Here is a 10447-nt window from a genome sequence, read left to right on the forward strand (position 1 = left end):
GTAGTGAGACCCATTCCAGATGCTTCCATTGCGGGAGAGAAGACTGCCAGGTGATTATAATGTGCCACCATCTCCAGTTTATTCCTGGGTGTGGGACTGAGCCAGCTTGGGAGGCGCTTTGAGACCAAGAGGGCTGTGGGGGTATTCAGCCCTGGCACGGAGAGGGCAGTGATTGCTGGGATCTCTGAAGGAATTTGTTGGCTTTCATCAGAAGAGCGATTCTCATAACATTTACCAAAATGAAAATCCTGATTAATTCTGCAGGTTTATAGCTCCCCAGAGGCTGGAGAAAAACATCATTTGGCACAAGAAACAAACTTTATTCTGGCTGCATAGATAATTTTGCCAACACTAGATACTGCATTGCACACATTATCCTGGAATTCCAATTTCCTACATCCATAGAAGGCAAAGAAACACGGTTATGGCCAATTTCCCACACTGCCACCTAGACCCTGTGCTTCCAGGGACCCCTTTTGTTCTGGATTTCCATGATGCCCTGGGCAGATGTGATTTTGGTCAGCCCAGCAGTTCTTTCTTTGGGAAACTGCTTCTATCTCATGATGTGCAGTTTGGATGAGCTGTCAATGATAATAGTCAACCTGACCTCTGCCTGTAGGGACGTGCTCCAGGATTACACAGTTGTAGTAGCTCAAGCCCCAGAAATAGTGATTGGCTCAAGAGGAAGGCATGGAATTAAGAAACAGCCAATTAGGATTATTTTCAGGGTTAATATATAGATAATGGTGAAGTTCTGTCTTGAAGATGCAACTTTAGAAAACGTTGAGTCTGAGTTTATCGGTTGCCATTGTCTTCATACTGTGTGGATAAAGAAGCTTGTTTGTAGCATGAAGTCTAACAGAGATGAGGTAGAGAAGGAGGGTAAGTCGGGGGAGAAGGGGAGAGAGAGAGGGAGACAGGGTGGGAGTGTGGAGAGCCAGAGAGAGACGGGGAGTTCTGTCAACAATATGCCTGGCTCCAGGCCTCCGGGCTCTGGAACTTTCGGTCCTGTGGGTACTCCCTGAATACTTTTGGGGTTATGCTCCTTTGAGTTGGGTTTCTGTCTCTTACAACAGAAAGCATCTTGACCAAGACCCACGGTTTCTCGACAACTTCATGGGAAGGTGGGGGTGTGGGGTATGCACTGGAGAGTGAGGAAGGCGTGGTCAAAGAGTTTGTGAGGCAGCTGTCCCTGGGATGTCCAGGTGTCTGTCTCGGGGTCGTAGCAGTCAAAGGAGGCCAAGTCCTCGATGCTGCAGTCCGTGGTCAGCCGCCGCCCGCCCGTCACATAGAGCTTGTTCCCCATCACCGTGGCCCCATGGTGCATCCTCCGGTCTTTCATGTCCGCACACTTGACAAATTTGTTGGATCGAGGGTCATAAGCAAGAATCCTCCTCGTGTAACCTGAAAACCAATGGCATATCGGCAAGCTCAGCATTGCTCATTTGGGACTGGAAGTCTGTGGTCTGGAAACATGTCTGATCTTTGCCATTGCCCAGTACCAAGGCTGGACTCTGAACTAAGGTGTAGAATGTTTTGGTAACCTGCCCAAGGTCCAGTGTGTGGCAGAGCTGGGGTTTAGACTCAGATCTGTCTGATTCTGACCCCTGAATCCTTAACCTCAAGTTAAGGCAGCATTAGATTGGGAGCAGCCTCCTGATTCTAGCAGCTGTCTCTGTCTCATTGGCTTTTTCATCTCTCTCATATGCCCCTCTCCCCGCCAGAACCTTAACAGTCCAGGGAAGGAACCTTGGGAATTCAGGAACCATTCCCACTACAGCCCTATCCGGTCCCCACCACTTCCCGCTTTTACATTTTACAGATGTGCAAACAGAGGCACAGAAAAAGATTCATAACTTGCCAAAGAGTATACAGCCAGTGACAGAGTCAGGATTTGAACCTAGGTCTGATCCTAAAATCAGTCCTCTTAACCAAGACACTATACTGCAATCGCAGAGAAATGATCCATTAGTGGCTAATATTACTAACAGTAGCAAACATTTTTTGAGTATTTGCCAGGTATCTGGGATAGTGCTAAGTGCTTTAGATATGCGAGCACATTTTCTTATCACAACAAGTCCATGAAATAGGTATTATTTCATTCCTTGTTTACAGATGAAGACTGGGAGAAACTTCTGGATGAGAAAAGAACTTTGTCAAGTCGTCCACACTCCCCTAGTTGGATGGATGTGCTTTTAAAAACACTGTTTTGTAGAACATCTGTCTATTAGTGACCCTTTTTCCATGGGAGATGCCAAGTTTGTGTCCAGCCTAGCCATCCTCTGTTCAAACTCACCTCCTACGATAACAATCCGCTCCCCAAGCACCACTGCAGGGGCGCACACATTCTTGATCATTCTCGTCTCCATTTTGAACCATGTGTTTCTGGAAATGTGATAAACCTGAGGGAGAAATATGATCATGGTGCTGCATTTTAAAGTGATAAATAATTTTTAAAAGATAGGAGTAGTATTGAAGAGATTGAAATAGGATTCTTTTTCTTTTCACTTTTTAAAATGTAGGCAGGTGTATTATTATCAATAAAATGTAATTCAATAACAGAAAACATATATTACTAGAAATTGGTCTTTATGCGACCCCCATGAGATCCTTGGCTCTGTCTCTATAGAACGGACCAAGAGTTACGCATTGTGGTATGTGTTTGCTTACCTTGCTTGGAACATTTTTTTCTTTTAAAGGGAAATGGAGCAACTTGGGTATTCATAAAACCAATGATTTTTCAATCATTTCTATTTCCGGCTCATGTTTAAATTTCTAAATGTTCCCCTGTATCGGAGAGGGCCCTAGAGCCAAGAATACATTTGGGGCTAAGTGAGGAAGGCTTTTGAACAGTTCATGCCTGAAAATCATTAGAATCATAGAGGAAGCACGAGAAAAGAGAACGAGCAAAGAGGGGGGGCAGGGCTCCTTGGCCATGGTCTGAAATAGAGTCACAAAGCATGATTCCTAGAACATGTCCCCTTCAGTTTAAATAAAGTTCAAATATCAAATATAAATTAGTTCCTTACTAGCAAAATTTAGCATGAGAGATTTAGGATGGACTTCATATAAGAAAAGAAGGGGTAAAACATTTATTTACCAAAGAACATGGCAATTCTTTCTATATAAAATTTAATTGCTACTATATGAAAGACTGTATTTTTTATAATTTTACCAAATTTGATCTTCACAACCATCCTATGAAGTAGGTACCATTACTTGCCCCCATCTTTCACATTAGATCATTGAGGCTCAGAGAGGTGAAGTGACATGCCCAAAGTCACACAGATGGAATGGAAGATATGGTCTGGTTGAGCCCAGAGTCCAAGTTCTTAACCACTGCACTCATGACTCTGCCTGGGGCCGTATAGGGGTGGCCTTTTTTGATGGAGCGGTTTAGGACTGGAGACCTCTTGTGGTCTCTCCATTCTTGAAGTTGGTGAAGCCTAGCCGAGGCCATGTGCCAGAGATGGGGGCAATCTCAATGGCTGTTAAGCCTCACCGTTTCATCTGAAAATACGTAGAGGACACTGGAAAGTGGGATCCTTGGGGTAAAAGTAAACACTGAGTGAGTAATTGCCTCCTGGCTTTCTGTTCTTTGTCAGCAAGCTTGGAGTATGGTTTTAAAGATAGAGTAAACATCTGCGCACAATCCTCATAACACCCCCAAGAGAGGCTGGGGCAAGGATAACAGAGATGGGGCTTGACCAGGGGAGGAAGTGATGCTTTGTTATGGTGAAGGATTTGCTCGATGCCATCCAGAAACAGAGGGAGAAAAAAGGCCAGGGAGAAAGGTACACATACACACATAAATTGCACAGTGACACCACTGTTCAATAGTCCCTAAAAGAATGCATGCGTGCAGAAGAACCATCCTGTAAAGAAAACTGAATCTGTGCCAGAAAATCCAACCTACTCCATCAAGCAACCCCCAAGCTTTGATCTCATGCTATAGTTGAATGAGTAAAATTACCGTTTCAAAGCTAAGGCTAAGTAGACAAGAAAAGCTTACATGAATGCTTTCCCCCTTTTCCCCTTTTCACCACTGCAGTGTAAAAGGATTACTCACGTTAGTGGGTTTTTTTCTGCCTTTGCAAGCATCTTGTTTGATGGTACTATGCATTTTTTCATATGCCAGCTTGAAATATTTTCTGAGCTTTGTATTTATTCTTAGGAAATCAATAACAATTTTGCAATGTGAAGTCGTTAGCATATTTGTTGACTTCATTTTGAAAAGTATTTTTTTTTTTTAAGGAGGGAGGGGTTCTAGCTTTACATAGCAGCCATTTGTTACATCTGCATTGTGTGGCCAGAGCTTGGTGGGGAGCAGAACACGATTCTCTTGGCTCAAATAAATGAGCGGGATTTGGAATAGAATCCAAATCTGCCTAGATGGTCAGAGAAGAGCTGAAAATATGGGCTGGGGAAGCGAGGGCAAGAACAAACAAGGATTAAATTGAAGCTTGTTACTCTTCTCCATCTCCACTGGCACCAACTTAGCCCAAGCCACCTGGCTGGACCTCTAGGACAGTCCCTCAACTCTCCTCCCTTTGTCCACTCAGGCCCCACCAATCCCTTCTCCATAAGGCATCCCGAGGAACTCCTAAAAATGCAAATTTGATGACTTCAGCTACCCTGTTACTCTCAGGCTATAACCCCAATTCCTTGACAAGGTCTAGAAAACCTGCCAGGTCAGCCTCATCTCCACAAACACCCCCCCCCCCCCGAGAACGTTCCAGAATTTCTGTAGTAGGGGCTCAGGGGCAGCAGTCTGGGTGGAGGGGTCACTCAGGGCAGCTTGAGGAGGGGGCTGGTGGAGATCACGTGGGGACTAACCCCTCCTCCCCAGCTCGGCTGAGGCATACCACCTTTATGCCTCCCTGCTTTGTGTCGCAGCTACACGCTCAGGCTGTCAGTCCCTCCAGGTGACGGGCTATGCCCCTTTCTGCTCCAGAGCCTTCAGTCCAGCTGTTCCCTTACTCAGGAACAACCACCTCAACAGAGGACTCTGCCTCTGCTCAGAGAAGCTTCCTGCCCCTGTCTCCATCCAAGTCATGTCCTTCTATCTTCCCAGTGATTCTCCCTCTTCATTTACCCACCTTCTCTCTTCTCTTGCCTCCCTGTTCGCGTCCGCACAAACCAACCTCGAAAGTTCACACCACCCCCGATTCCCTCTAGACTGGTTTAGGGCACGCTCCGTGCTCCTGAAGCCCCCCTCCAGTCAGCACCTGAATTGCAATTGTCCTGAAGCTCCTGGAGGGTAAGTGCGTGTTCCTGCTCATGCTTGTGTCCCCAGGGCTCTTATCGGGGCTGGGGCTCAAGATAGCTCTCATCAATGAACAAAGCAACAACCAGGGATCTCCTGGATCATCTTTAAAGACAGGCTCATTATTCAAGTTTGTCATATCATTACATGAGCTGCAGAGATTGGAACTTGCATAAAATGCTTAATATTCTGCAATTTTGGTCTCTATTAAGAACACTTCTCAGAGAGCTTGCTAGTGATATTAACATCTACCTATCACTTAAGGTCAGGGCTCCCCAACCTGGCTGCTCCTTAGAATGTCCTGGAGACGTCTGTAACAGGTATATGTCAGGACCCCAAACAAAGAGATTTTGATTCAGCTGATCTGAGGTTGGGTTCCCAGGAACTTGGTAACAGACTGTGGACCAAAGCTTGGGAATCTTCTTCTAAGGTCTTGCTGATTTGGGTTAGAGGCATCTGCAAAATTCCTATAGAACTTCACTATCTGACATTCAATGTGTTTGAGCTTGAACTTTTATTTTTTTTTTTTGAAGTTTTAGACATACTAATTTTATTCCTCAAATAAAGATAAACTCTTTGTGGACAGGGGTTGTATCTGACATTCCTTTGTATGTGTTAATCTTACACAACAAGAATTCATAAATGGATAAAGTCTTGCTGAATTTAAACTTCCTTCTTTCCTTCCTCCCTTCCATCTTTCCTCCCTCCTTTATGTTTCCTCTGCAAATGGTAATGTGTATTATATGTATGAGTGCATGCACTCATGCACGCATGTATCCATGTATGTGCACAGGCACACATGTATATGTGTGTGCACACATGCACATGTGTGCATGCATGGGTGTACCCTCATGCACTTCCATGATGGGAGGGACCAGCCATTTACCTGGATAAGGCGTACAGGATTCTGCATGATGTCCTCTCCCCCAAAGAGGTAGAGTCTTTGGTCTTTCACAGCGACAGCAGGGTGGAGAACCCCCACTGGCATGCTGGCCATACTCTCCCAGATGTTGAAGATGCTGTTATATCTCTCCATGGAGCCCATGACCTCTTGCCCTTCTCCAATGCCCCCAATGGAGAAGATGAAGTTCTTATGGGCAGTGCTTCTGTGGGAGTAGCGGGCCACCAGCATGGGCTGCCCCAGCCTCCACTGGTTAAGCTTTAGGGAATAGATGTAGACGTTGTGGCTGGGCACGTTCTTCCCTGCCCCGACAGCCATGCCTCCCAGCACGTAGATGCTGCGGTGCAAGGTGATGGCCGAGGCCTTGTACAGCCGGGTCGGGAGTTTGGCAAGGTTCTGCCACTGGCTGGTCTGTCTGTTGTACAGCAGAACATCCCTGGTGGTCTGCTGGTTGTCCTTCCTCCCACCCAAGAGGATGAGGAAATCTTGGTAAGAGGTTCTCGGGGGGACATGCCATGGAGGCTGGAGGTCTGGGGCACTGGCGGTGCTGTACGTGGCAAACATCTGCCTCTTGGCCATTTCCAGGATGGTCTGGCATGAGGGCGAGGACTGCAGGAGGGCATCGTTGGCGATGAAGTGGTGGAAGAAGGCCGGGTGGATGTACTGAAGCCTGACCTGCTTGAACAGCTCCTGCACGTGTCGTTTCCGGGCCTGGAGGTCATGCTTGATCCAAACCATGAGGGCCTCAAACACCTTTTCCTCCTCCCCACAGAGCCCATCATCCCCCAGGTAGTCTCTCAATTCCAAGGCACAGAGCTCCTTCAGGTCGGCCGAGGCAGCCACCTCTGGGAAGCACGTCAGGGCCACCTCCCTGGCTTTCTTCTTGAGGGTCTCACAACTTAAGATTTCAGAGAGTCGCATCATGCCCAGGCAGTTGTTGGGGGTCAGCTGGCTCTGGAGGTAGGAGGAGCAGGCCTCCAGCAGCTTGGGGTACTGCAGCATGGAGGCTGCCTCCATCAAAGGCAGGGCATTCTCAGCTGTGACGTGCACCTCCCCAGTGTACACATACGAGATGATCTGGTCCAGAGTCGTGGAGTCGATGCCTTTCAGCTGGACTTTGGCCTCGCTTCTCTCCCGGAAGTTGCTGCAGAACATGGCCCGGAAGTAGGGGCTGCTGGAGGCCAGCACACTTCGGTGGCAGGGGACCTCGCAGGTCCCGGTACAAATGCTCACATCAGTCAGCATCCTGTTTTGCCTCAGGCCATTGAGCTGCCTCAATAAGTCAGAGGAGAAGTCGTGGTCTTTGAAGAGCAGCCCATCTGGCAACTCCTCGTCCATCCTGCAAGGAGGGGGAGAGGTCCCAAGGGGAAGCATGTGCTGAAGGGTTTAGCTGTGGTGTCTCCAAGACTCAGAGCACCTATGTCCATTCACTAAGATGCTTGTGGATATTGCCAAGAATGTTGCTTAGTGAAGATTGGAAAGAGAGTCCACCTATACCCCAGACCTCACAGCCAACACCTCTCTTTTTGGTTATGATTACTCCCAGAGGTAAGAGGCAAAGAGCATCTTCAGATAATCTGAGAAGAAGAAGGAAAAAAAAGAACCACCAACATTGTTGGAAGTTACCTGATGGTCACGGGCTGAAGCAAAGTGACAGTCCATGCATTTGACCAGCCCAAATCCGTGAGCCTTGCTCCAGCTTCTCAGCATATCTGTTATTTAGTAAACTCATATAAGCATCTTTCTGGGTGTTAGTCATTCCCCCAGGAGTCATTCTGGGGGCGTGGCCCTCTGGTAACCAGACAGTACTGAAGGATGAAAATGGGCCTTTGCAGTTTATTTTTTAAAACACAATTTCACAGAGTCTTTGGGGTTTTGTTTTAGAGATGTGACAAAGAGAAAGCAGAGACCAAACAATACTCTGGGCAGGGTTTCTTGGATGACACCTGGCAGTCTACCTGTAGAAGAATTAAGCATTAGAGATCTTTACCTTGGTTTGCCGCGGTGACATCCACCGATGCCTGGTCCGGCTGGTCCCTCCGGAGAGCCTCCACCTCTGGCTCCAAGTAAAACCATAAACCCAGGCCTTTCCTTCAGTTGGCAAATGATTTGTCTTGGGAGAATTCTGGATTTGTTTATGCGAACGGTGCTTTCGCAGTTTTCTAGAACTTCGGGAAAGAAGCACTGGGCAGGGAGACAGTGTATACATTCCAGGGCTAAGAATAGTTGCATATGTACTTTCCACTGTTATGACATGTGACTCTCCAGTTGCCTTTTGCAGCAACCCTAGGGCCTGCGGGGCCAGCGCATGCCCACATGCCTTGTTTCCTTGGCAAGTGTTTACATCGGCATAAATAGATCTGGAGGAACAGCTTCTCTTTGAGAAGACTTTGCTGCCCACTTGGACACATCTCGGGTCCCTTGTCCTAAAAGTGCCTGGGAATTCTAGATGTTTGTAAACAGGTTGCTGTGACCTGGGACAGTCACTGAAGACCATTCTGGGCAAGTTGAAGGTGATGGATGGTCTTAGGGAGGCTGGGACATGGGCCCGAGGGTTCTGTTTGGTGGGTCTCTTCTTTCTCACTGTCTGGGGGCAGGATCGTTGGAGAGGGTTGTGATTTCTGCCTGCAACCTCTGAGGGGATGAAGTCTATAACAAAAGTTGTTTTTAATATTTGTGGAGCACCCCAGAATTTCCAGACGCAGGAAAGATCAAACCTTTGTTGGTCCCCCTGTTGCCAGGGGCTTCTGTTGTAAAGTGGCAAGGGGCCTACTCTTCCAGGTCATCCCTGCCTCTCACAGACACATGCTGATTGCTCTTCAGTTTTTTTTTTTTTTTTAAGAATTTATTTATTTGGTTAGGATAGTGCAACAAAGGGAGTGGGTGGGGGAGGGGCAGAGCAAGAGGGAGAAGCAGGCTCCCTACTGAGCAGGGGGCACGGGGCTCGATCCCAGGACCCTGGGATCATGACCTGAGCCGAAATCAAGAGTCAGACACTTCACCGACTGAGCTACCCACGCGCCCCCCTTCTGCATACTTCTAATATTATATGCCTCATACCCTCACTGCAATTATATTTACCTGTCTGTGTCCCTCCTATTAGAATGGAAGTGTCTGGACAGGAAGAACCTCGTCGCAGTTGGTTCTCTAGCCCTAGGGCCTGGCCCAGTGGCTGACACAGAGTGGGTAAATTATGTGTAGTTCTTGAACTGAGCATAACAGAACGGAGATTAGGAAAAGAGAGGGAGCACTGTTAGGTTGACTTCCTATCCCCCCACCCCCACCGCCACCCCCGTATAGGTTTGGCAGGGCAGTCATGTACCGCTTGGTACATGTCCATTAGACTGCACTGTAAATGGTGCTCTGGAGTAGTCTGGAGGTCCCTCCTTTCAATCAAATCCAATAACATGATAAAGAGAACAGTAAAACAACTGCTTTACACCACAGAGCAAGAGTTATTGAGTTCAAGGTTGAGAACTGATCTGAAGTCTTCCCAGCCCCAGTGCTAGTGCTTTAGTCCTTAGCCTCAGAGTCAACACAAGGGAAAAATAACTTCCGTATTGCTCGGAAATGCCTGTCTTATTTCTCCTCCAGCTAGTGGGCCAACCAAGGGTTTGTTGTGAGGACAATAGGTAGGGATTTCTGGGAGTGAGCTAATATGGCACTCTCCACTGGCAGGCATCTTGGAGCTTCCCCTATGTTCTCTAACTAATTAGACCTTCTGGAATCCAGTCCTGTCAAGTATTCAGAGGAGCCCTGGTGTGCAGTATCAGTGTCTGACCAACTTTAATAAATCCTCTGGCTTCTAAGGTTTAGAAAAAACAGGCCCATTCCTTTGGCCTGGCCTGCTAGGAGAATTCTGGCTCTACATTAAATGTCAGGAAGAGACAAATCGCGTCTTGGTGTTTACCTCAAAGCAAACACACACAAATAACCCAAGCCCAATCCAAAAACCATTATCTACCACCCACATGTAACCCCAACCAACCTACTTTCAATTCATGAATCTATTTGTCTTTGAGAGTTCTATACTTGGGCGCCTGGGTGGCTCAGTTGGTTAAGCGACTGCCTTCGGCTCAGGTCATGATCCTGGAGTCCCTGGATCGAGTCCCGCATCGGGCTCCCTGCTCAGCGGGGAGTCTGCTTCTCCCTCTGACCCTCCCCCCATCTCATGTGCTTTCTCTCTCATTCTCTCTGTCTCTCAAATAAATAAATAAAATCTTTAAAAAAAAAAAAGAGAGAGTTCTGTACTTTTCATCTTAACATTGTGTCCTGACTTT

At 47.3% G+C, this 10447-nt stretch overlaps 1 protein-coding gene across 1 annotated transcript; it reads right to left on the bottom strand.

Moving 5' to 3' along the window:
- Positions 1–312: 312 nt before the first annotated feature.
- Positions 313–8364, bottom strand: KLHL38 (kelch like family member 38). Its single transcript, XM_073892739.1, has 4 exons — positions 8158–8364; positions 6153–7506; positions 2297–2402; positions 313–1404 (listed from the first exon to the last, which is right to left on the bottom strand). The coding sequence occupies exons 1-4, from the start codon at positions 8241–8243 to the stop codon at positions 1115–1117; spliced, it is 1836 nt and encodes a 611-aa protein (XP_073748840.1). The 5' UTR covers positions 8244–8364; the 3' UTR covers positions 313–1114.
- Positions 8365–10447: the final 2083 nt, after the last annotated feature.

The sequence above is a fragment of the Callorhinus ursinus genome, unplaced genomic scaffold, assembly GCF_003265705.2.
Source record: "Callorhinus ursinus isolate GAN/ISIS: 27379988/994484 unplaced genomic scaffold, GSC_fseal_2.0 scaffold5, whole genome shotgun sequence".
Classification (NCBI taxonomy): Eukaryota; Metazoa; Chordata; class Mammalia; order Carnivora; family Otariidae; genus Callorhinus; species Callorhinus ursinus.

What these genes read in the sequence shown, in the direction of transcription:
- KLHL38 (XM_073892739.1), bottom strand. Translation starts at nt 8,243, where the DNA reads ATGGTTTTACTTGGAGCCAGAGGTGGAGGCTCTCCGGAGGGACCAGCC. An exon ending in ATCCTGTACGCCTTATCCAG is followed by an intron (nt 2,403 to 6,152) that starts GTAAATGGCTGG and finishes TTTCTCCCTCAG; the next exon opens with GTTTATCACATTTCCAGAAA. An exon ending in GCGGATTGTTATCGTAGGAG is followed by an intron (nt 1,405 to 2,296) that starts GTGAGTTTGAAC and finishes ATTGGTTTTCAG; the next exon opens with GTTACACGAGGAGGATTCTT.